At 43.5% G+C, this 23922-nt stretch overlaps 6 protein-coding genes across 7 annotated transcripts; 3 read left to right on the forward strand and 3 right to left on the reverse strand.

Moving 5' to 3' along the window:
* The first annotated feature begins 52 nt into the window (after positions 1 to 52).
* LOC662963 (uncharacterized protein) lies at positions 53 to 1500 on the forward strand. The gene is made up of 2 exons (XM_969031.5): positions 53 to 276; positions 325 to 1500. Exons 1-2 carry the CDS (start codon positions 202 to 204, stop codon positions 1462 to 1464), a joined length of 1215 nt encoding a protein of 404 aa, XP_974124.1. The 5' UTR covers positions 53 to 201; the 3' UTR covers positions 1465 to 1500.
* On the reverse strand, positions 1449 to 4772 carry LOC662936 (ribonuclease P protein subunit p40). 2 transcript variants are annotated; one of them, XM_015980337.2, is made up of 5 exons: positions 4494 to 4772; positions 4302 to 4446; positions 4086 to 4250; positions 1750 to 2185; positions 1449 to 1703 (listed from the first exon to the last, which is right to left on the reverse strand). In XM_015980337.2, the coding sequence occupies exons 1-5, from the start codon at positions 4611 to 4613 to the stop codon at positions 1490 to 1492; spliced, it is 1080 nt and encodes a 359-aa protein (XP_015835823.1). In that variant the 5' UTR covers positions 4614 to 4772; the 3' UTR covers positions 1449 to 1489. The 2 variants fall into 2 exon arrangements, with proteins under 2 accessions (XP_015835823.1, XP_008193850.1); XM_008195628.1 differs by lacking the exons at positions 1449 to 1703; positions 1750 to 2185 and adding an exon at positions 2218 to 3873 and having other exon boundaries at positions 4494 to 4579.
* Positions 4773 to 4893: 121 nt separating this feature from the next.
* Hel25E (Helicase at 25E) lies at positions 4894 to 7692 on the reverse strand. The gene is made up of 7 exons (XM_968952.5): positions 7314 to 7692; positions 6857 to 7261; positions 6522 to 6640; positions 5747 to 5878; positions 5432 to 5578; positions 5124 to 5379; positions 4894 to 5062 (listed from the first exon to the last, which is right to left on the reverse strand). The coding sequence occupies exons 1-7, from the start codon at positions 7516 to 7518 to the stop codon at positions 5049 to 5051; spliced, it is 1278 nt and encodes a 425-aa protein (XP_974045.1). The 5' UTR covers positions 7519 to 7692; the 3' UTR covers positions 4894 to 5048.
* Positions 7693 to 7775: 83 nt separating this feature from the next.
* On the reverse strand, positions 7776 to 8497 carry ND-13A (NADH dehydrogenase (ubiquinone) 13 kDa A subunit). The gene is made up of 3 exons (XM_968925.5): positions 8211 to 8497; positions 7985 to 8161; positions 7776 to 7932 (listed from the first exon to the last, which is right to left on the reverse strand). Exons 1-3 carry the CDS (start codon positions 8343 to 8345, stop codon positions 7867 to 7869), a joined length of 378 nt encoding a protein of 125 aa, XP_974018.1. The 5' UTR covers positions 8346 to 8497; the 3' UTR covers positions 7776 to 7866.
* Positions 8498 to 8559: 62 nt separating this feature from the next.
* O-fut1 (O-fucosyltransferase 1) lies at positions 8560 to 10269 on the forward strand. Its single transcript, XM_968897.4, has 3 exons — positions 8560 to 8731; positions 8781 to 9041; positions 9095 to 10269. The coding sequence occupies exons 1-3, from the start codon at positions 8620 to 8622 to the stop codon at positions 9889 to 9891; spliced, it is 1170 nt and encodes a 389-aa protein (XP_973990.1). The 5' UTR covers positions 8560 to 8619; the 3' UTR covers positions 9892 to 10269.
* Positions 10270 to 10440: 171 nt separating this feature from the next.
* LOC103313143 (uncharacterized) lies at positions 10441 to 11722 on the forward strand. The gene has a single exon (XM_008195626.3). The coding sequence runs from the start codon at positions 10640 to 10642 to the stop codon at positions 11372 to 11374; it is 735 nt and encodes a 244-aa protein (XP_008193848.3). The 5' UTR covers positions 10441 to 10639; the 3' UTR covers positions 11375 to 11722.
* Positions 11723 to 23922: the final 12200 nt, after the last annotated feature.

Below are 23922 nucleotides of genomic sequence, written 5' to 3' on the forward strand. Positions count from 1 at the left end.
TTGATCACGATTTTGGGCGAGATTACGCAAATTGTTTGTGTTATTATGACCCGGTAAACTAATTTGAGGCTTGCTCAAACCTACCACGGCATTATTTACACAAATAAGCCCGTTTTGGCAATAAACTGGGGTCTTTGGTCGTATTGTTGGCAACAAGTGTCATCCTCATCCAAGTGTCATTTTTCCACGTGTGTCAACAAAATGGGGGCCGGAGACAAGAAAATTGAGTGTTTGGTTGTCGATACGACTGCTTTTATCCAAAACGCCCCATTACAAGTACGTGATCTCGTCTGTAATTACCACTTTATAACCTTACGCTTGTAGGACGTTGCGGAGAAAATGGTCACATGTCAAAGTGTCGTTGACGAAATTTTGAACAAAAGACAGCTCAAACGTTTGGTGGTTTTGCCTTATGACCTTCAGGTCAAGGAGGTTTTTCCGGAAAATATCAAAATTGTGACAGAATTTGCAAAGAAAACCGGGGATTACCCAAGTCTGTCTGCCACCGATATCCAAGTTATGGCTCTTACGTATCAGTTGGAGAAGGAAGCGGTTGGGGTGGAGCACCTGCGTACTGAACCCGTCTTCCAGAGGACTGTGACCACCACAGGGCCAACTGTCGATTTACATCCTGACGTAACAGGGTTTTTCCTGCCAGGACACACAAAAATAAAAGATAGACCAGGAGAAACAAATGAAGAAACAGATGAAATTGAGAAATTGCAACAAAAATTCGAAACAATTGAATGCGCTGACGAGGAAACAAGCGAGGATCATGACGTTCTGGTGCCAGTTGACGACGCTAGCGACATCTCTGGATCAAATTCCGACGAAGATGACGATGACGACAGTGGCTGGATCACCCCTTCCAACGTCTCCCAGGCCAAAAAACAAGTCAACTCCCAGCTCATTGAGGAAAAACACGTGAAGATCGCCTGCATGACCACCGACTTCGCGATGCAAAACGTCCTCAAACAGATGAACCTCAATGTGGCCGCCCTTGACGGCCGCATGATCAAACAACTCCGGACCTACATCCTGCGTTGTTACGCCTGCTTCAAGACTACGAGCATCATGACGAAGAAATTTTGCCCCAAATGTGGCCTCAACACGCTCAAAAAAGTGGCGGTCTCACTTAACGAAGACGGCAAACTCCAAATACACATCAACGCAAAGCGCCCTCTAACGGCGCGCGGCAAGAAGTTCAGTTTGCCGCGAATGAAAGGGGGGAAGCACCCGAATAACCCGATCCTGGCCGAGGACCACCCCATGCCCCAAAACAGGGCGAGCAAATTGGCCAGAACCAAGATAAACCCTTTGGACGATGACTACATCGCGGGCTTCTCGCCTTTTGCGGTCAGGGACGTGACCTCAAGGTCGGCCCAACTGGGCATAAGGCCGGGACAGGAAATGAAATACTGGATGCGGAAAAATCCGAACGAGGCACGAAGGCGACGCAAATAAATTTATTACTATCGTTAATGAATGGTTATAAAGGTTTGCCTTTTCTTTTATTATTGTACCTTTTGCGCGAGCATTTCTGCACGCACGTGATCACGTCGGCACGTGTCAAAATCAAAGTATAACTGTTGTCACCATTGGTGTAAAAGTGGTGTTCTTCCCCGCGCCAGGCAATCGGCGAGTCGGAAAAACCTTGGACGTATAAAGCCGCCCAAAGACACCCCTTATCGGCCTTAAATTCGCTACAAAACCCTAATAAACACAAGTAAGACACCCAAATCGCGTTACCTGAGCCTGTCATACAATCGCGCAATTTGATTGGCGGTGAAAAAACCCCTCCACTGTAAACAGCTAACCGGGGCGATCCCCTCCCTAGGTTCGGGCGTTTCGTACGTTGTGACGTAACCATCAGGAGCGCCATCCGTCAAGTTTGCTTGCAAGGCAATCATTCCTAACCACTCCACAACTTCATAGTGATTTTCTCTGGTGACTGTTGGCACCTGCGTGGAGGACACCACGTGTGAGGTGTTTTGAATGCCACACAATTTAGTCTCGTAGCCTAAATCGTGGAAATATCGTGCTATTGATGACGGGCATATACCCTTACTCGGGGGTTCCCACGTGACTATGACGTCAAAGCGGAGATTGTCGAGACTGGCCTTCGTGCGTTCGTAGTTGGGTTTCCCCGGTTTGAAACATTTCTGCTTCAAGTCAATGGTGACAACTGAAATTGGGTGTAAAATGAAAGTCACTGGGTCCACATATTAAATAAAATATATTCATATAGTACGAGTATAAATAGGGTTAACTCTGATCACAACACTTAGGATTTGTGCATAAGAGCGTGGGTTAGTAGTATGAGAGGGTGGGTCGTATGTCCAAATCAAAATTGTTTGAGTAAATGTGTTGTTTGAAGTTTTTAAGTTCCTCCATGCTGATGCCTTGCCAGCTCTCTAATTCTGAAAGTACCCGGAGGTTGGTACAATTGGCCAGTAATAACTCGACTGTTTTCATACTCATGTCGCTACTATACAAAATCCGCAACTCCTCCAAATGTTTCATTGGATTGACCGTTAAAATGTTAACAATAGACGAATGCGTGATGCCCGTCGATGACCCTAAATGTATGTTCCTGATATTTACAGCGTGCAGTAGAATGAATTCTAAATGAGTCCGCGCACAATCCACCATCCAAAACAACTTTTCCAAGTTTTGAAACGGTTGTACTTTAAGCCTACTCGTGTTAATCTCCGAACTATCCATAAAATCACAGTTGTATAAAACCAGACTCTTAAGTCTTGGACAGAATTGACTAATATCGATCAAGACATTCAAATCGACTTCTTCGACATGCTCCAAATGCAAACTAATAATGTTACAACCCCTGACTTCAAGCAATTGCTTCACATAATCCCCGTAAAACGCACACGACAACAACTTCAACTCTTTCAAACAATCAAGTGACGTGAGAATGGTCAGATCGGTCACTTGCTCGTCGTGAAACAAATTGATATACTCGACTTTGGGGAACATATCGACCAGTAACCGCAGAATTTCGGGATAGAGCCCCCTTGTGTGTATTTTCCTCAGGCCGAAAGGCCCGCACGCCCCACTCTGATGCAACATTTTGATCACGCCCCTGAAATCATCGCACCGCCCAATATCCTGCAGCTTGTCCAACCCGCGCAGGATTTGCGCCAGGCCGACAGGCGTGACCGACGTGCGGTGCAACTGCAACTCCCTCAAATGGTTGCATTTGAGCAGCGACGGAATGCTCCGGTCGGTCACCGACCTGGACGACGTCACGTCCAGACACTGGATGAACGGACAGTTGTCCCCCACCACCTGGATGACCTGATCCGTGCAATCGAAACACAAGCACAGCGACCGCAAATGCTTCATCCCCGAAATGCCCTCCACAATGTACTTGTCGTAGTCGCTGGTGCGCCAGCCCCCGGTGGACGACCCCAGGTTCAGGACCTCCAAGCCGGTCATTTTCGACAGGTTTTTATAGAGGACGTAGCGCATTATTTTGGGCCATTCGGTGAAGTCGATTTGTTTCAAAAGGGGGTTTAGGACGACTTCGGTGAGACTCACGACCACGTTCATTTCAGTGAGGAAGGCCGACATGTTGGTGTGGGGGTAGTAGGTCTTTTTCGTTTTCTCGATTAGGCCTTTGACGGCGTTTAAGACTTCGCGAGCCATTTTCTCGTATAAGTAATAGGGGACGCTCGAGGCGAGGAGCTCGTTGAGGCAGTCGAGACAGCTGTAGAGAACTGAGACGATTTTTTGGGGGTCGTGGTAGTATTGGAGTTTGGTGACGATGGGGGACGAGAGGGACACCACTAAGCTGCCGACGCCTCTAAGGCTCAACGTCTGCAGAGTGGGGACGTGCCGGTGTTTCGGCATCGTCTGAAACACACCAAGGGGGCTTCAAGAGGCGGGATACGGAGTGCAAACGCAAAAACACGATTCAACTTGGTCCAAAAACCAAAATTAGGCTCGGCCTATTGACAAGGCTGACATTAAATCACGATTTTTGTTTTTGTAAATTCATTAGAACAAGCCTTTTATTTGTAATTGTGTCTTTTTATTTTGAATTGAAAGTGCGACCTTTAACTTACTGTATCTTTCCTGAGTCCTGTGATGGAAATGCGAGACTTGCCCCTCGAGCCCCAGGCTCTGATATTCGGACTTGCTTAAGCTCAGGATCAGTTGGCCCTCGGGGGTGATCGCGACGCAATTATCACAATCAATTCGCGTGTTAACACTCAAAACATACAAATTGCCTGTAAACAATGACGATAAACAAAAAAAAGTGAGGTTATGTGGCGACATACCGCTATTTATAAAATTAACAATAAAATCCCTTGCAACAAAATCACTTATTTTCACGTTCTTAAGCTTGTAGTAATCACAATCGTTGCTGAGAGCTTGTGTTAAGCTTTCTGGCACTTTTGAAGCATCAGGCAGGATAACAGACACCTGGAAGGCTGAATGAAAAACGGCGATTTGGGGCTGTTTCAGCTTACCAAGTGATTGTAAATAAGGCTATTTACAGTGTTCAGATGATTGCGTTCATTGGGGTTGCGTTTTTGCGATGAAAAGTGTGATTCTGGTGCCTTGAAGTTGAACACTTCAGGGCACAGCATTCTATTATGTAACTTTTAATTAATTTTGGTAACGTAAGCACTGGGAGACGTCTCAAACGGCTGATCTTCAAAACGCCAACACAATCATTTTATTACGCAGTCTTTTGCATTCTTCCCAACAGCTGTTTCGGGGGGCAAGAGGTTGGCAATTGTGCGACCTTGGAATGACAAAGAACACGCTTACCAACTGGAGAAAAACAAACAAAGATATCAACTTTTATTTCCCAATCTTTTTGAGGATGATGAAAACAAACAAGGATTTGGTTTATAGAAACACGAATTATAATTGTGACATTTATTAGAATACATTCACATAAAAAAATGGAACTTGTCGAATATTGAAACTTAAATATTCTAAGTGGGTAACAAAAAATTACCCAACACTCAAATTAATGAAAAACACAAGTAAATACACCTTACACCACGACTGTGCAATCATCGTCCTTCAACTGAAACAAAACAAAAAAAAAACAATCAATAAACGCAAATAAAATTGATGTCCAAACTTACTATATGTGCTGAGATCAATTTCGTCCGGTAATTCCGTAATGTTAACATCAAACCTGTCTTGCACTTCATTTAAGATTTTCGCATCGCTTTCTTCTGATACAAAAGTAACAGCAAGACCTTTAGTACCAAAACGACCAGCTCTTGCCACACGATGTAAGTAAGTATCTGAATCCTCAGGCATGTCGTAGTTAAAAACGATATTTACTCGTTCAATATCCATGCCTCTGCCAAACAAATTCGTGGCGACCAAAATTCTCTATTGAAACAATTCATCAGTCGAGAAATTTTACAAAAAAATTGAATTATACCTTTTGGAAGTCTTTAAATTGTTGGTAACGTGAAAGACGTTCTTCTTGGTTCATACCTCTGTGAATGCCAATGGCGGGGAAATTCTGTTCCGTCAATAGTTGCGCCAAAGCAATACATCGTTGGACTGATTTGACGAAAATAACAACCTGAAACCACCCTCCATATCAGGAATTTTGATACGTGCCACTTTTTTGATTTTTTAAATTTTAATTTATTCAGTGAGAGAGTTCAATGAAATGTAATCACAAGTTCATTAATAAAGAATGTCATCATAAAAAATTAAATAAAATTATAAGTCTAAGCACAACACAAACCTGGTTAAATTCCAAAACATCAAGCAGCTCAAACAATTTTTTGTTTTTCTCATTTTCCTTTAGTTTAACGTAATGTTGCTGAAGTCCGTGCAGAGTTAATTTCGCTTCATCGTCCACATAAACTTCCATCGGCTAAACATAAAAACCAATTAACCTCGAGCCAGTTTGAGAATTAAAAACAGTTTTGTTCAGACAAAAATCAGACATGTCTAACCATCATAGCTTTCGCTCTGGTGGAAACCGCGAAAGAATAAAAAAAATCATCACAAAACTGTTTCTAATCGCAAATCGGCTTGAAAAAACTTTGCCAAAATTTGAGAAAACGAAAAATTGTAAATAAAAATTGAATTTCATTTACAATTCAAGTGATCAAAAATACTGCAGTTACGAAGGCGTCATCGAACATACAGTGAGAAAAGTCGCATCCCAATGTCGCATTCCACTTCAAATCAAACGGAAAACCAGTAAACCCCCAAGGTGGCAATCCCCGCATAAATAGGACAATCGTCGATTTGAATTTTGTTGCACTGTAGCACGGCCGAAACGTACAACAAAAAATCACCCCCAAAATTAAAATCTTCAGCTTCCTCTTGCTCCATCTTCTTCGCCCTGCCCAACCCCGGACCTACACGTTGGGCTACAGTGCGCTAACACGAAAGGAATTACGGGAGAGGAGAGGTTTTACGCAAAATCACGACACGGCTTTAACCCCCAATTAAGTAACAGCAATGCGAGTGGGTGCGCTGATAAGTGAAGAATAACAAGTTTCAATTACATCTTGCATAAACTTCTTGCAGACGGGGCGAATTTCTTTACTTAGGGTGGCGCTGAACATCATTACTTGCTTGCCGTGCGGCGTGTTACGGTAAATTTCTTGCACGTCCCTCCTCATATCTGGAACAAACACAAACCTAAATAACTTGAAAACAATTAACAGATTTAAAATAAAATAAAAAAAATCGTCAGGATAGGCCCAAATTAACATCAAAGTTTCTCAGATGTCCCTACCTATTGGTGTCATCATTTAAGTGCGCATGCGCCCTAAATTCAAATCGCAGGTGCTATGGGCACGCTACTTGCCGCCATTTTCCAACAAAAAATAATTATTACCTAATAACTCCAGCATCTTGTCGCACTCGTCAAGAATGAAATGTTTGAGATGCTTGAGATTGAGTTTCTTGGACCGGACCAAGGCGAGGATGCGTCCCGGTGTCCCAACGACGATATGGGGGCAATTATTCTTCAACACCTCCTCGTCCTTTTGTATAGACAAGCCGCCGAAAAACACACCGACTTTGATGTTTGGCATGTATTTACTGAACCGCTCGTACTCTTTGCTGATTTGGAAGGCCAATTCGCGCGTGTGGCACATTACAAGCACGTAAACCACGTTTTCGGTTGGCTCCAACTGCTGAAGCGTCGCCAGGACGAACACTGCAGTCTTGCCCATACCGGACTTGGCTTGGCACAAGATGTCCATACCAAGAACTGCCTGTGGGATGCATTCGTGTTGCACTGTAGAACAGATCGTCAGCATGGTCTTATGCGAGTTTTGGGGCGATTTTACCTTCAGACGGGTGCTCAAAACCGCAGTCAACAATGGCGCGCAAAATTTCCGGTTTCAGGAGAAAATCCCTGAAGCCTGAACTGTGGATGGACACGTAAGTACCCTTGATGCCCTTCTTCTGGTCACCGGCCCCGACGGTCTCGGCAACGGTTTGTTCCGGATTTTCTTCGTCTTCGTAGTCTAAAAGATCATCGGCATCGGCCATTGTAGCGGCTTTTTAAAAACCGGGTTTAACACGAAAATAACAACAAAAACACCGAATTCAAAGCGTTTTCAACGCAATTCTGGAAAAATTTGACTTGAAAAAACCGGGATGACTGTTATTTTAAGGGGTTTCTTGGCGACAACAAGACAACGCGAAGTGAACGACGCCAACACGAATGATGGCGACCGGATGTGGGTCGTGACGAAACGATAAGAATTGCCAACGTCACAAAACCCCTAGATTTATAATTTTTTTCAAGGAATTGCCAGGTTATGTAACGAAAAGATGGGTTTTTTACATTAATTTATTTCTTAATTACAACAATATCTACAAAAATTCCCAACTAATTCAATGCCCGTGGTCCAAATAGTACCTCAGGCCACAATAACCGCAAGAATGATTGCCAGGCTTGTCCTGAAAATAAACTTTGTACTAAGAGAAATACAACTTAATTAAATTAACGTACAAGGTTTATGTAAACTTTGGGGTGTCCTGTCGGACCACCACCTCCATCGCACCAAACAACTCGCTCTTTGCAGGCCTTTGGAGGCACTTCCGCTATCAAGTCGATGGCAAAATTGGGATTAACGTGCTTGGGGCGACCCACAAATCTCGACAAGCGGTAATCGTCAGGCTCCCATTTCTAAAAAGTCGTAAAAGCCTTCAAATGGGGCTATCAAAAGAAACCGAACCTGTCCAGTATGGGTCACTTTTTCCTGTGGCACCCAGTCAGAACCCTTCCTCACACCTGCAGCAGCATTCGTGATAAAATATTTCGGTTGAAGTTTGATTAAAGTTGATATATTTTTCGCTAAAATATTAGACATTTTGACTCGATTGACAGACAATTGCCAATGCAAGGAACAAAAAAAAACTCTTAACTCAGCAGTGACTTAATTTCACTAAATAGCCAGATAATTACACATAATTATTCCCGATTTTAATGGAATTTGGTTATTGCTGCAAATTTCATCACTAATATTTGGTAATGCTGCTTTACTAACACCAAAAATTAGTTTCTACCGTTCCAGTAATTTTTATTTTGGTGACCTGGCGACACTGCGTGTGAATATGTGACCAGTGTTTCAATTTTCACAAAAAATGTTCCCAAATACCGGCTTTTCTTCTTGGTTTTTCTTCAAATTTGTAATTACTTGTATAAGCAGTTATGAGATAGATCCACTAGGCTATATTTTGTATTGTCCTTGCATGGGTAGGAAGAAATTTAAGTCATTTGAACAAGCTATTAAACCCCCTTTCAGGCAGGTTTGGAAATCAAGCCGATCACTTTTTGGGCTCTCTGGGTTTCGCCCATGGTTTAAATCGGACTTTAGTACTTCCCCCATGGGTTGAATACCGGTATGGCCAACCCAGATCCGTACAAGTCCCATTTGATAAATACTTTAAAGTGGAACCGTTAAGAAAGTACCACAAAGTCATAACAATGGAAGAATTCATGAAAGAAGTGGCCCCTTACGAGTGGCCGCCCGAAAAACGCATTTCCTTTTGTTACATGAGCAGAGGTTTGACCACCTTGCCAAATTTTCATTTCCAAACCAGTAAATAAACGTTCCAGGAAGCTCAAACGAGTGTAATGCGAAAGAAGGCAACCCCTTTGGCCCCTTCTGGGACACCTTCAACGTCGATTTCGTCGGCTCTGAATTCTATAACCCCTTTCATTACGACACCTACCACCACAACATGGCCAAGCAGTGGCACGAGAGGTACCCCCCAGCCACATGGCCCGTCCTTGCCTTCACCGGGGCCCCTGCCAGCTTCCCCGTGCAGTTGGAAAACCGCCCCCTTCACAAATACCTCGAATGGTCCGACACAGTCTCCCAAAAAGCCGACACTTTCATCGCGAAAACGCTCCCAAAAGGCGCTTTCATCGCAATTCACCTACGCAACGGCATCGACTGGGTGCGCGCCTGCGAGCACATCCCCGACAGCCCCAACTTGTTCGCGGCCCCCCAATGCCTCGGCTACCGCAACGAGAAGGGCAAAGCCACCCCAGAGATGTGCCTCCCGTCCAAACACACTATCATTAAGCAATTAAAACGCCTCATAAAACAGTCAAGCGAAAACCCCATCAGGGCGGTGTTTGTCTCCTCCGACAGCAACCACATGATTGAGGAGCTGAACGACGCCCTGAAAAGGGCCAAAATCCGGGCCTTTAAACTGGACGCCAATGACCCCCACCTGGATCTTGCCATCATGGGGCGTGCGAATTTTTTCATAGGGAATTGTATTTCGTCCTTTAGTGCCTTTGTCAAGCGGGAAAGGGACGCCAAAGGGTTTCCGTCCAGCTTTTGGGCTTTTCCGCCGGAGAAAAGCGCGGGAAAGAAGGAAGCCCAAGTCAAAGATGAGCTGTGATCTTGTACAAGTGTCACTTATGATCCTTGTGATCCGAAAAAGTCAAATTAATTAGCTCGAATTTGGGTGATAATTTTTAAGTTAGTTCGTCTAAGGGTGAGTCATTGTTGGAAATTATTTTCAGTTTTGACTTGGCTTTATCCAGTGTTTTTTTTATTTTTTTATTTTGTAGCAGGTAAGATCAAAGTATTTTGGCCAATTTTTAATTAGCAATTAGTGTGTAAAATATGTGAAATATTTAATGATTTGGCCTTGATTGATTCATCGTTCACGTGAGCCAGTGTTGTTCTCGTTATGAAATGGTTTGTGATACAGGGTGTTCTCCAGTTTGAGGCGCCTCGGTTTGGTATTATTTTTGCAAATAAATCGTGCAGTGTTTTTGTTTGGTTTATGAATGATCCCAAAATGGCAATATTATCGTCCCGCACAAAGAACTCGTCGCTGCTTGCGTACGCAAGCTGTATTTTTTGTGACGTCTCGACTTCCGCCGTAAAGCGTGCGCGTGTAAAGGTTAAATAGAATGGAAAAGAGGCAGATAATAGCCCCAATGCGTGTTGTTGCTATCGCCCACGGATGCTCGGAGCAGCCGAACAAGCGACGGTCGTTCTCGGCAAGGCCGTGCGCTGATTGGCGAACGACACGTTGAAAGTAGGTTGTGACGTCACGGGGCGACTTTATAAGTATATGTGAGCGCGCCATCCTCTGCATTTAGTAGAAAGTGGCGGCGTTAGAGTGAGTGTCGAGAAAAATGGCGAGCGAAGCGCAGAGATTAATCGGAATTTCCTTGACGAAAATCGCACAATCGCGCTCGCACCGAGGCGGCGTCAGCCTGCACAAGAACCTGCTGGTGGCCACAGTGCTGCAGAAGGCGCGCTACATCTTCATGGAGGAGGCCTACAACATGGTGCACTACCAGCCGCCCGCGCCCGTGCAGGCGCGTCCAGTGCCCGCCGAGGAGCTGGTGGGGCTCACGGCCGAGGACGCGGGCCTGCCCGACGACGTGCAGGAGGCCGCAGGCGACTTCCAGGACTTCCTGCAGCCGAGTTGTGTGAAGTGCGCCGAGAACCAGAACAAGGAGAACCTGCCGCCGTCCGAGCTGACGTACTTGGACCTGGACAAGGGGCCCAACGTGCTGAAGGAGCGCGGGAACTGCCTGAAACGCCGGCGGGCCGTCGCCGAGTGGGAGACCGAGGAGGCCGTGCAGTCGATCCTCCCGAAGAGGAGCAAGGGCGAGGAGGAGGAGAGTGACTCGGTGTTTGTGGACGAGGCGACGGCGCTGGCGGACAGCGTGGCCAAGGAGGTGGAGGCGGAGCGCGGCTCCGCGATGGAAATCGACCGGATCACCAGTCTCGTGTCGATCTTCAGCTTCAGCATGGGGGACAGCAAGCTCAACAGGTCGGTCTCGACGCCGGATCTGTGCTCAGCGCAAGCGAAGGACGCCGACAGTCTGCAGCAGAGGCCCTTTCTCGCGATGACGGTCTAGGCGGACCTGGGGATTTCCGGTTTTGATCTCGACAACGACGTCCGTGTTGTGTTTGTGATAAGGCGCGGAGAGAAATGCCAGATCTTGTGATAGAAGTGTATTTTTGTAAAGAGGAGGTCTCAAGGTTTAAGTCGACGGCGACATTCCATTTACCTGGGTGCCAGGTAGCTGTAAAAGAGAAGAACCAGTTCAAAGCCCGACTGAAGCCAAAGGGACGCGGACTTGTACATAAAACTAAGAAAATTGCCGATACGGCTCTGTTTTAAGAGACCATGTAATTTTATTCTTGTACATAGACTTCATTATACCACTTATATATTTCAAAAATAAATTTTTAAATATACGCAACACTTGTTTTTCTCATTTTTATTATTTAACCCACGAATTTGTCACGCCGATAAGCTATCTCTATCAGCAATTTGAATAACTGGATGGCGTGATTCCGCTTATCACCAACGTGATACGAACCTTCGTTCCACCAAAGTTACATTCAAGTCTTCTTTTAATCAAAAATACAGCGTGGACCTTGAACATTGCTTTATCGTACTGACGTCACTTCAGCGTAATTATCATGTCGCCACATGTTGCAATTGCAGTTTTAACAAAAAAAGAACGCTACGTCACGAAAACCAATTGTTAAAATTTACTGTGACGTCAGGAGGTGTGTAAACAACCCAAAACGCTGGATTTTGCACACTCTCCCCTACTAAATGATTCAAAATGCATTAAAATTGCGTCAGGTTCTTGTAATTAATTGCAACTCGGGAACTGACCTAACCCCACGTTTATTGTAATTTTTCTGCCTTATGAGTAATTCCAGCTAATTAAATTACAAATTCACCTTTGGGTCATTTACAGTCAAGTAACTGTGAATCTCAAACATTACTACCGCCTGCAGTAACAGTGATTAACTTCCTAATTAATCCAAATGGTACGTTATCAAAACAGTGAATGCTTTGCTCTCGAGTTCCCTTAATATTCCATCCAGGATTCGCCTCGGTGACTAATTCTTATCATCCGCCGTGACACACAATCCACGCCATATCTATTTTTACAAAATCTTTATCAGCGCCACGTCTGCTGATAACCGATTTTCCCCCTGATTCCAAAGGAAGTGACCACAGAACCGTACTCATTCATACAATAATTGTAAAAATACGGTCCTGTTATCAAGGTCATGTCTGTAATTAGAAAGCGTAATTCGGGGCATCCCTATTTCCCAGTGGCGTCCCATTGTCAATTATCGTCGGAATTGTCTCGTAGAAACGTGTCTCGATCGAGTCGAGTGTGTACCTGTTGCACTGAAGAAAGCAGAACGAGTCCGCGGCGGAGGTGTGCGGACCACCTATACCTCCAGTCGCCCGGTCGTTGACCACGATGGCCCGAACGCTGAACCGGGATTCGCCATCATCATGGCTGCTGTCATTCCGAAAGAATCCACAAGAGATGGGGATCCCGGATTGATGAGAGAGCTATTTTTAAGCGTTTATTGCGTATCTATCTGTCAAAAGATCAATACGTGACGGATAAGAAATAAATATCGCGGAGAGATCGGCGATTTTCTTATCCGTTACCTACATCCGCGAAAAGTTGGCTGTTTGTGATGAATTAATAAGTAAATCGACAAAGTGGCCAAGGAATTTTTACTCAGACAACCTATACTCGATTTCAGCGCAATACAGACACTGAAGGTCGAAAAACTATCTGTACCTACTCGTATAATCGCACTGCTAATCTACCTTAATAATTGCTGACCATAATAAACAGTATTTTTCGACATTGATTTCATCATCCATCCGTTCCTAGTAACTTTCCGTCTCATCCACAAGTTAAACATCGCCCCCTAATCGTTTCCCCTATGTTATTCATGAATCACAACCGAAGTGTCCATGTCATAGTGGATGAGTAAGCCCCGATTAACTAATGCGAGTTCATACATGTTGTCAGTGAGGAAACTAAACCTCGTCAATTTTCCTTATCTGGGGAGTGATTAAGTCATGAAAGTAACCACAAGTGAGCTTGCTGAGTCAATTTTCCAAATACCTGGGGGTGGAGAATCAACAAATTGCACATTTTTGGCTAAATGATTTTTAAGCGGAAATTAAGCCGAGGGCGGCATCCGGTTTAGGCTTTTTATCACCCGTGCTAAAAGGGGTGGCTAACAGGAGACGCTCATTTATCTTTGAGCATATTTTTAGCCCGTCTGTCACGACTGAATCACTTCAAATTTCTTTGCTCCACAAACCTCCGGGTCAAAACAATAACAGAAACACACAGTTCGTCAATACCTCGCTTCCTCGTCGTATAATTGCGCTGACCCAAAATTCCGTACAACAAAACCGTATTTAAACCGTAAATCTTAGTCACGCACCAGTTGCGGCGTTTTCCGCGACTTTTCCCAGAGTTTTCAACGGTCATCGGAGGACCAAAGACAGGTGCATCGGACCTACACCTGCATTGGGCAGGTGAAATGCGCACAAGGACGGAGGAGGGCGGACTCCTGCACCTGTGCGCCCATTTGGTTACGCAAGGCGCTGCTCGGGGGCCGAGATTGGCCACGAAAAGCGGAAAAACCTAGCCGACGAGGCGGAATTTTCCAATTCAAGGTCTAGCTTTATTTTAACGCGGAGCGTACAATGCTATTATTGGCCGGATGTCGGGCCGGATATCCGAAAATAAAAAACAAAAAGACACGAGCGAAGCCCCTTTTAACCGACGAATCTCTAGGAGGCTGAGGTCCCGAAAGGCCGGTCCGGTTACATAATTTTCGTGCAGAAATGTGATATGCAACGACGTTTGCGCAACCTTCTAGCGTTAGCAAACTCTCTCTTCAGGTATGACGCCCACCTCCATTTTACAATCCGATTACATCATCATGGTCACTGACACAAAATCGCAATTGTGATGGGATTTCATGCTTGTAAGGGGGATTTACGGGATCAGTCCTGACGTCTTGGGGGAATCCCCGAAGATCGAGCCGGAACTGAGGAAAACGCACCGAATGGACGTTTGTTACGGCGATTATGTAATTGAGGAGGTGGATACCTGGTTTGAATTTTGGGCGAAATAGGCAAAAAATGGGGCGACATATGGTAGACAGACAGGATGGAGGGTCCGATGGGTGCAATTTTTATTGACGATCAAAGGTTGCTCATATCTGACGATAAGATAAGAATAGGAAAATAACCATGAGTTGCGGAATTTTTGGGTGTTTATAAACAATCAAAAATAAGCACCCATGTGGCAATTATTTTTTTTTACAAAAAAAAACTCAGAACAGAATGGGTCCCAAAAATTAACCTTCTGCATAATGCTATAGCCGAAGACTAGTCACAAATTTAAGAACAAGAAAAAATAAAAACCACAATGTCGTTTTATCTGTGTAATATTGTGCAATTGTTGGAAGAAATAAATAGTATTCCGTTTAAAAATAAATTCTATTTTGACTATAAATACATGGCAATTACTAAAAAATCCAAATATTTATACGGCAATCAGAGATAAAAATCGCTGCAGATTAGAGTTCTCCAACTCAGAAAAAGTCAGCCAAAAATAATAAACGAATCATATTTTATCTCTAAAACTTTAATTTTTGATCTAATTTTTTCACATTTGACTAATCGTTTAAAAATAGCTGTGCGATAGTAAGATTACAAAAGCCAAATTAGGAAAAAATTGGGGATTCCTAACACACTTAAGAAAACAAACAGATCCAATGTCGTCACGCGTTATTTCCAGCCAACAATTCGTAAAAGATAATAGCCCACAAACCGAAAAATAGCGCCACCGTCAAAATATTGACCGTTTTGTTCAACACAAAGCGAATTCGTCGTTACTTTACGTTGAACTCGTCACGAAATTCTCGCAAAATCGACCGCTTCCAGAACAAACGCGTCATCCAAAAAATCATTAAATTGTAGCACATCTAAAATAATCTCTCCTCGCGCTTACTAATCGCAGAAGTCTAACAATAGACCAAGGTGCACGCGGAAGGGTCAGGCATTGAGGGCCCTATTGTGTGATTCAGTCATACCCCCATGATGTATGAAAGAATGAGTCACTGAGGAATTGTTACCCCCATCTTCCAGCAACCAGTTGCGTGAATCGAAAAAGTCGGATGGGTCGATAAGGGATTGTAAAAATAAAAGTGAGGCGCACGCTATGCCATAGTATCGATTAGAAGTCGAAATCTGGCCCGAATTGAGACGTAGTGAAAGGCTAATGTTATGCTGCACAGGTAGAAAGTCACGACGTTAAAACACACAATTGAAGAAATTATTTGCGGGCAAAATCCAACTGGAGACGTGCCAGCGGATGCATGAATGAAAAATTATTTTTTGCGCGGGAGTGTTTGTAAACAGACCAAAATACAACGCAAAAACGCAATAAAACAAAGAACCCACAGCTGAGATTTTACAATAAGCAAAAGACCGATCTGCACTGCTCAAATACGCAGCAAAATCAGTTTGTAAACTTTGAATAGAAAAACGACCGAAGAAGTTTTCAACAGCTGCGTCACCCCTCAACGTCAACAATGGTCGCGAGCCGATTTCAGGGCAAAAACCATGTATGTTGAGGTAAAACATGGACGCAATTTACAACAAAAATAAAATAAAAAATGTTTACGCCTGCGTGCAATTATCGAAATGATTTGAGGGTTTCGACTTGAAAACCGAAGTATTTAACAAAGATGGAAGGTGTGGGTCCGGTTTAAATGGAAAATGATGGTTTATTCATGGTTGCGACCTTGATAGACCTGATTTACAATAATTTAAAATCCTGTCATTTAAAGCGATGGTTTCCTCCTCTGGCAGATCATTCCCAGGAACAGAAAATCCACAATCCCTAAATAAATGTGATTTCGAGCACAATAACGTGTCGTTAAAATGGTATCAAGGCAGCGTTTTGTTTCTCCATGTTGGTAGCACTCCAGTGCATTGTAGCGTAAAAACGAAACAGGTTCTCCCATCCGGCATAACTAATAACCTTGCACACCTGTACCAATTTTTGCAATGTATGTAGTGATCGACAAGCCGTCTTCACACTGCGCCAATTTTTTCATGGTCACCTGTACCCACAATCAGTCGCGTCCGAAGTGTAAAGGTCGTCGATTTTCAACAAACAAATCAGTGTAATAGCCAAAGGTCGTCCAATATCGAGCCTCCTCGCGTTATCTCCTCAACCATGGGAAAAAATTCCTTCCGACAATTAAACTTCCCACACGTAAATGCCCCATTGTTGGTACAATTCGTCGAAACAAAGCCGTTTTTTAACCGGCGATTAAGATAAATTACTTGGGAAATGTGCGTAGTTGGCTTATCACTGTTGATTCAAGCTGATTACGGCCGATTTTTCCTATTTATAGTCCCTTATCGCCGTCGCAGGAGCGGGTTTTGTTCCTGCGACAAGCTCCTGCAAAAAGAGAGAGCAAGGTCGTTCGGTACGCGGTTTGCTAATCGACAAGTCACTGACCAATCCGATCTTGTGAGACCCGAGCGGTGGCAATTGTCGATGAACCAGAAAGCAAGGCTTTGGCTGGGCATTGCGTCACCTGGGGGACCTTTTGGACGTACGCTGGGTGGAGGTGACGTTTCGTGGGTCGAAAGGGGAGAATCGGAAAATCTTGCGCAACGAAACGTTGCCAAATGCCTGTTTCTAGGTCGAGAGGTGACAACGAACTTATGAATAATAGGGGTGACATAACAGAAGTTTTCCGCGACTTGTCTAACTTTTAGATTAGATTCGAAAACCCCAGTTTCCTCTCCTTCCAATTAAAAAGTACCCAGCTTCTGATCGCATCCACCAATTTTTTTCTCTTTTGTTATACTTTCCCCATTTAACGCTTCTTTGCCCTGGATTCCCCGATTGGTTTCCTCATTATTTCGCATTTTTCCGACACCAGAAACCCATCATATCCATTACCAAGCCGCGATTAGAGAAACCTCTCCTCAATCGCACTTTCTTCGAAGAAAGTTTCCGCGAGTGCAAAAAATTCTCTCGTCCACTAACCCATAAAATCGCCATTCTGGCGTCGGACCAATTGTGCAAAGGATGGGAATTCGTTGTTTCGGGTGAGTCAATGGCACGTGCACGGCCAGATGGGCCGTGACGTCATCGGAGGGTTCGGGATGATTTCATCCAAATATACCTGTAAACAAGCCTTCGACAATTCAAGGGTTACCGCTTTCCTGAATCACCAGTCTTGGCGGAAAACGGCCCGAAATCCCGTTTTCCGCAAGGCCGACGACGACGACTTCCGGAAGACAAAGTGACGTCAGGAGGTGAAAGTTGGTCGAAGACCGAAGTTCTAGTTTTGAACGATACAATACGGACGTTATGTAAAATTCCTCAAGTGACATTTGTCCAGAGAATGTGATCCGGCCTTTGACCTCGGACGCCTGCTCCTGGATCGATAATCGCAAAGTTGGCGTCGATGTCAAAATGCCAAATTGTTAACCCAGTCCTGACCTGTCCCAAGGGGCCTCTTTCGCACTAGCGGTGCTCAAACTTTTCTTCCACGTCGTTTTTTCCGCTGATAACGCAGTATGATTCAGTGGATTCCTGCTAGAAGGCCGCTCTAAGATTACGTTTAATTATAAAACAAAGTTATGATGCAATCAGTTCTTAATTGACGAAACGGCTCTGCGTTGGGAAAGAGCTTGCGCAGTGAACCTTGTCCCGTTTCCAACGCCAATTCTTGCAAAATTTATAAAACGACGCGGAAATGGGCCGTTGTGACGTCACGACGGTGACATCCAGTTGGCAAAGATACATGCAGAGTTGGCAGCCGCACAACAATGCACCTGTGGGTTGCCCAGATATTTCCAGAGGGGTTAATGGAATGTGCGCCTATTTTGGGACACTCTATGTGCTGATAAATATCTGTGTTTGCTAACGCGAGAAATACGTAATAAAAAGTTGACAAACAATTGCAGATCAAGGACCTCTGTAACTGATCTAGAAGGCTTTGCGCAGTCATGTGACTCCCATCGGGATTCCTCATTGTTTAATGACTAAGACCATGGGCGCCGACTTTTTAATTTTCAAAGGTGCTCATAAGCGGACAAAATTTCCATTACTTGTATCAATTGTAAGGCTTGAGCCCGGTGGTTTAATTTGTATAAAAATACCGTCTTTATTTCGTTCGTTTGTTAGTTGGGTTTTTACAGTCTGTACCATTGTTTTTCAGTCAGTAATTACATGTTTTGTAGTTTTCCGTTTGTTATCAGTTTTATTATTATTTATTTGTGTTATCATTTTATCATTAACTTGCCATCTAGTCTACCTGCAAACTGTAGAATTCTAAATCGAAGCCAACTCCGATTTTGAATCATTTTCGTAAAGTTCATCGCTTTCTATGAAACAAATGAATCAACGCTAGCTAGCTAATGAAATAATTGTATCGTCAGTGTTGCCACACCCAGATGACCATTCAAAGCCAACTAATCCCTTTATCAGCAGAGATGATGACGTTAAATTAGTGCCCGGTTTATCAAGTAGGCGTAGGTTTTTCGATTGTTTAAATTCTGTTCTACCACGCAATATGTCAGAGTCGTGCGAATTTCGGTCAATCCACCTTAGAATCGTTCTATCAACATTTTCGAACGAATGCATCGTAGAAGGCTGTGGGCAAGATATAAATAAAACTGACAGCTGCAACCTTATAAGGCAGACCAGTCCGCTTTCACCGCTTGAAATAAACAATTTACTTGTTTAAGAGCATTGTTAGCGTCCATAGCGACTCGTGCGTCGGGGGCATTGCTGCGCCGCCCCTGATCGCCGTCTGCATTTCTTTCCAGTGAGCTCATTCAAGGTAAACGAGTTGATAAATACCCTGGCACGCTTGATTCCAATGCATAGAGCAATATCACTTGTCATTAATCGATCGGGGAATCACCCGAAATGTGACAGCTGTCATTTCGGTTCAGCCTACTCGACCGTTCGTGATGTAACGGACCGAAGGCCATTAAATCGGATTTTTCGCCGATTCAAGGTTCCGTAACTGTTTCTTCAACCACGGCCGCGATCACGTGATCATGAATGGAGGAGAAAGTCGGCGTAGGCGTCGCGACGCTTCTACAAATACGGGAATTTCTGGAAACCCCCGGGATTCCATTGCCTACTTGACGTCCGTGGCTGACCTCGCCAACTATGACGCGAGGTGTTTGCGTACGTTTTCACCTTTGCGTTCCATTAAAGGGATTTTTCGACGGCAGTGACTTTCTCTCACGGCCTACTTGATCACGCGAAAAAATGACGGTTTCGAATCCGGGGAAGGGTTCCGAAGACCGGAAACGCTCGAGACTCATTTACATTGTCGCGTGGGAGGGGCGATGCCTCTTTGTTTGTCGTTGGGACTTTTCGTTTGAGGCGGTTGCTGGGACTGGATAACAATGAAACGTCACGATATGCCAAGCTTTCTTGATCGGCATCCACGGGATGAAAATAAGATTTTTTTTGTTTTTTTTTTGAGTACATTTTTCAATTCTTTCTATTCACCTGGAATAGGGAAAAACCGGGGGAAAAACGAATGATTCAGTATTTGGTTGGTTCCGGTTGCGCCGGAAATTTCAAAGGTTGAAAACAAGACTTGTAAGGCATCTCAGAACCAAATAGCGTATCATATCCAATGATAACCTTGCTTTTTCTTTACACATTTTGTTTTGACTAATCCTTGTTTACATCCCGGAGTGAGAATTTCGGTTCTGTTAATTCGGGACTTATCAATGACGCATTTGCACTGAACCACGACTGAGATAATGGCGAGTTGTCTCATTTGTCTATGGTAGGAACGAAGGTGCGAAGACACGACCCAGTGACATGGTTGTAAAGAGACAAAATCAGAGTTGGTCTGCTGCCGAAATGCGCCATTTTGTGGAATCTGGAGCGTTCAAGCTTCCGTTTAACAGTACCCTCAACAATAATAGATTTGTTGCAATTAACGGGACTCCTAATGGTCTCCATACAGATGCGATGGCCGCGAGGTCAACCGTAACGCGACCGCTGAAATGAACTTATTCGAAAAGTTGGTAATTTATTAACAGGTCGATCGATAAATGGCCCACTTACATTATTTATTTTCGTTCTGTGGATGGTATCGATTAGGATTTGGGCGAACTACCATTTATACGTATATTACGTATTACCTCAAAAACTCTCAGCTCTCAGCTTTAAATAAGATTTAACAATTAAACACTCGTTTTCCATATTCATAGTACAATAATTAAAAGGCATTGAAACGAAACAATTCAAATGAAAAACTAGCAGAGGGGAGCAATCCTCTCAAACTCGCAACGTGTGAAAAATTCAGCTACATTTAACTGAAAATGTTGTTGTATCAAATCTTCTTTAAACGGAAATCTGTGTGGTTAACATTATACAACTGAATTACCCGGTTTTTATTAAATTTTTTTTTGGTATTATAGTCTTACTCATCGAAAAAATGTATTCTTAAAAAATAATCACATTTTTAAAGTACTACTTGATGATGTACTAATTAGTTTTTTTTGTAAGGTACATAATTTAGACACAAAACGCTTGGTCCTATTTTTGGCTAAAAAATACTATTTGGCGAAAAAAGCTTAAAGCGAAGCGAGATTTTTGTGACTTGTTTTTAGGATTCAGAGGACAGAGGACTAGGAGTGTGAGGGTAGACTTGAAAATTAAAAAAAAGAGAAAATTATGTTTTTCTTTATTAGATAATTATGTAACTAAAAAAAAGTGGACAAGCGAATGGACAATTCACAACAGATCACTGATATTTTTGAATTTTCTTGAATGCAAGTTTACTGTCTGAGTGATAAAAAGAATTAAACAATACAAGAATGAGATACAGTCCTAAAAAAGTAAAAGGTGGTAAATTGTATAGACAATCTTTTGAAATTATATTTAGAATTAAAACGCTGAATCACGGTTGTTGTGTATTTTTTCAATTTCCAAATATAAATTTCTACGCAATAAATAAAGTTTAGTTTCCAACGTAAAAAAGTGGCAATCAGAATTCAAAAAAAATTAAATCCCAAACACCAACTGTTCGTCTATAATTTTTGAATGACAAACACTGTTGTGGTAAATAAATTGCGTCAAACAGCATTTAACGAAAAAAATAAAAGCTAGTAGCAATACCATTAAAAAAACACTTCTTATCAGTCGTTATCATGTAGTGAAAGTAACGTTGGCGTAAACTAGAAACACAGTGAAGCAGATTCGCGTGAAAATATGCCGGCGAGTCGCCCCTGCATTTGCGTGCGGCAAATTATCGGAATTTTGGCTTCTTCCATAACGCATCCGTCCAGTTATTTTCGTCTCGCGAAATATTCGGCCGGTCTAGGAATAGTCGAAATTTTTCCTTCGTGAATCGTCGAGTAAAAGACCTCTCGTAACTTAAAAATAGTCCCGCCGCCCGTCCAAAAATAGACCTTAACGATGACAGTCATTAACCGGAAACAGCTGCGATTTTCCGATCGCTCTAAAACAAAGCCCGTCTTTGAATCGGGCGTAATTGTAGGAAAAGTAGTAGCTGCGTTGCCACGTCGCCGCTAATTACAAAACCTCCAGGTCCCAGCGCATAACTAAATAAAGTAACGTTCGCAATCAAGGACTTGGCCGGCTCTCAACTCGTCAAAAACCTGCCTAATTTTAGTCCGTGACGCACCGCATCGAGACCTTCACGTGCACCGAGTGCGTTTATCGCCGCCAGGAGGCGGCACCGCTCCGGGTGCATCGGGCCTTAGCTCATGAATGGGCCGCCACGTGCACCCGCCGCCAAACTGCACCTTCGCTATCTTATCAGATAACGCGTGACGTCACAAGACGCCAAAACTGCGCCACGATCGATCGGGAATAATGCGCGCGGCGGACGTCATTCGTCACGGCCCCCAACCGGGGGCCGGCCCACGTGAAGGACGCTTCGGGGTGGCTTTATGGATTTTATAGACGCGGGGGCGGCACTGCGTGGGCGGCGGGGGTGGCTTGGTAAATCGGTTCGATGATCTTGCGAGTAAAAGGTGGAAAACTTGGGCCTTCAACTGCCGGCCTTACGGAAAGATTGGGAATTTATTATGCGGAAGCTGCAGATGCTGGCGCCACACAGGGGCCGCGAAGCGAAGCGATTTCACGCCTGATTATAAATTCTCAAAACAATATCAAAATTATGTAAAATTTTAACTGTTTTCCCGTGAGGGTGTGCCTCTGCTAACACAAAAACCAAACAGTTGGCGGTTTTCGGAGCGATCAAACCAATTAGCGCCCACCTACGCTAAGTCATAACCAGCCCTGGCCCTAATTAATTCAAGAATTCGATAATAGAATTTTTTAAGTAGACGACCGCGCCAAGTGTGTTGTAAGGTCGTTTATCTCTCTAATAGAGTACGTTTGCAGGTTGGTTATTGTGAGGCGAGTTCAAGTCGTGACTCGGACTCGCCTTGTTTCTACATGTTCTCGTAAAACGGTACCTCTACGGTAGAGCCAGATTAGAATACACCTACGATAAGTAAACAAACTCGAAAAATTCCCACAAAACCCCGGATTCTTCCCGGTTATCACTGGTAACAACAGTTTTCACATTGTTGTCTCAAATTTTTAAGCTGGCTCCAAACACCTACATAATCATACGACGAAACTATTTTGCAGTCTTGTGAGTTTTTTCAGCATTTCCGTAAGGAATAAACATTCAATGAAAAAAATAAAATGAAATCTACGACGTACTATTCATACTTTGTACGTTACGGACCCTCTATGTCGCTTCTGGACTTCCAGAAACGAAAACATGTGGTCAAAATCATGTCGTTTTGTTTACAACAACCTCCAATTACTTAAGGACTCACTTAAGTCCGATGATGTGAATTTCCGAAGTAATTGATAAATTGATCTAAACGAGAAGTTACAAAATGCCAGAAGAGTCACACAAAACCGATCGAAAGGGTGGTCAAAAGACTTTTTACTTCGTAATTCACTGTGTAAATATTGGCTCCCCCATATCGCTTCTGGGCTACCAGAAAGGAAGACGTTTAATATTGCTATCGGACGCAATAAGATTTAAAAGCCGTGGAATTACTCGGTGTTCAAAGAAAACAAAAATAAAAAACTTCACTTCAGAGATTTTTTCTAATCCTCTTGTGATTATGTGGACGGATTAGTGTAAATTTAGTAAAATATTTAGGGACCGGCAATATGCGAAAACCAGGAACCCTAAACGGCATTCCGTAACTTTTGAGAAATGCGTTTTTCTAAAAAGTAGTATTTATGCTATTTTGAAAAAAAGTTCCTAAGAGTATTTGTAAAGCATTGTAATTTGTTTGGCTCGGCTTCTCGAAACCGCTCACATTTCGGGAATCCCCGATCGATGCCACCCACCCTCAACCCATAAATTTAAGGACCGGCCGATCGATACGAGGGTGAGATTTGTACGAAGTGTGTTTGTTAATCTGCATATCCACCTCGGGCGTAATTGTGGATTACCGTTCACTCCGGGCGAATGACCATCTAACATTGTTGCGTACCGAGTCGGAACGGACGCTACGTTAGATCGTACACAATAAGAAAGTTTC

This window comes from Tribolium castaneum, chromosome 5 (assembly GCF_031307605.1).
Source record: "Tribolium castaneum strain GA2 chromosome 5, icTriCast1.1, whole genome shotgun sequence".
In the NCBI taxonomy this organism is placed as follows: Eukaryota; Metazoa; Arthropoda; class Insecta; order Coleoptera; family Tenebrionidae; genus Tribolium; species Tribolium castaneum.

Coding starts and splice junctions, on each gene's coding strand:
- ND-13A (XM_968925.5), bottom strand. CDS start 8,345: ATGTCTAATATTTTAGCGAAAAATATATCAACTTTAATCAAACTTCAA. Junction 8,162..8,210: donor AAGTGACCCATACTGGACAG/GTTCGGTTTCTT, acceptor ACGACTTTTTAG/AAATGGGAGCCTGACGATTA. Junction 7,933..7,984: donor CCAAAGTTTACATAAACCTT/GTACGTTAATTT, acceptor GTTTATTTTCAG/GACAAGCCTGGCAATCATTC.
- LOC103313143 (XM_008195626.3), top strand. CDS start 10,640: ATGGCGAGCGAAGCGCAGAGATTAATCGGAATTTCCTTGACGAAAATC.
- Hel25E (XM_968952.5), bottom strand. CDS start 7,518: ATGGCCGATGCCGATGATCTTTTAGACTACGAAGACGAAGAAAATCCG. Junction 5,879..6,521: donor GCAAGAAGTTTATGCAAGAT/GTAATTGAAACT, acceptor TTTTATGTTTAG/CCGATGGAAGTTTATGTGGA. Junction 5,380..5,431: donor AATTTAAAGACTTCCAAAAG/GTATAATTCAAT, acceptor TTGTTTCAATAG/AGAATTTTGGTCGCCACGAA.
- O-fut1 (XM_968897.4), top strand. CDS start 8,620: ATGTTCCCAAATACCGGCTTTTCTTCTTGGTTTTTCTTCAAATTTGTA. Junction 8,732..8,780: donor TTTGTATTGTCCTTGCATGG/GTAGGAAGAAAT, acceptor ACCCCCTTTCAG/GCAGGTTTGGAAATCAAGCC. Junction 9,042..9,094: donor CTTTTGTTACATGAGCAGAG/GTTTGACCACCT, acceptor TAAACGTTCCAG/GAAGCTCAAACGAGTGTAAT.
- LOC662936 (XM_008195628.1), bottom strand. CDS start 3,870: ATGCCGAAACACCGGCACGTCCCCACTCTGCAGACGTTGAGCCTTAGA.
- LOC662963 (XM_969031.5), top strand. CDS start 202: ATGGGGGCCGGAGACAAGAAAATTGAGTGTTTGGTTGTCGATACGACT. Junction 277..324: donor TCCAAAACGCCCCATTACAA/GTACGTGATCTC, acceptor TTACGCTTGTAG/GACGTTGCGGAGAAAATGGT.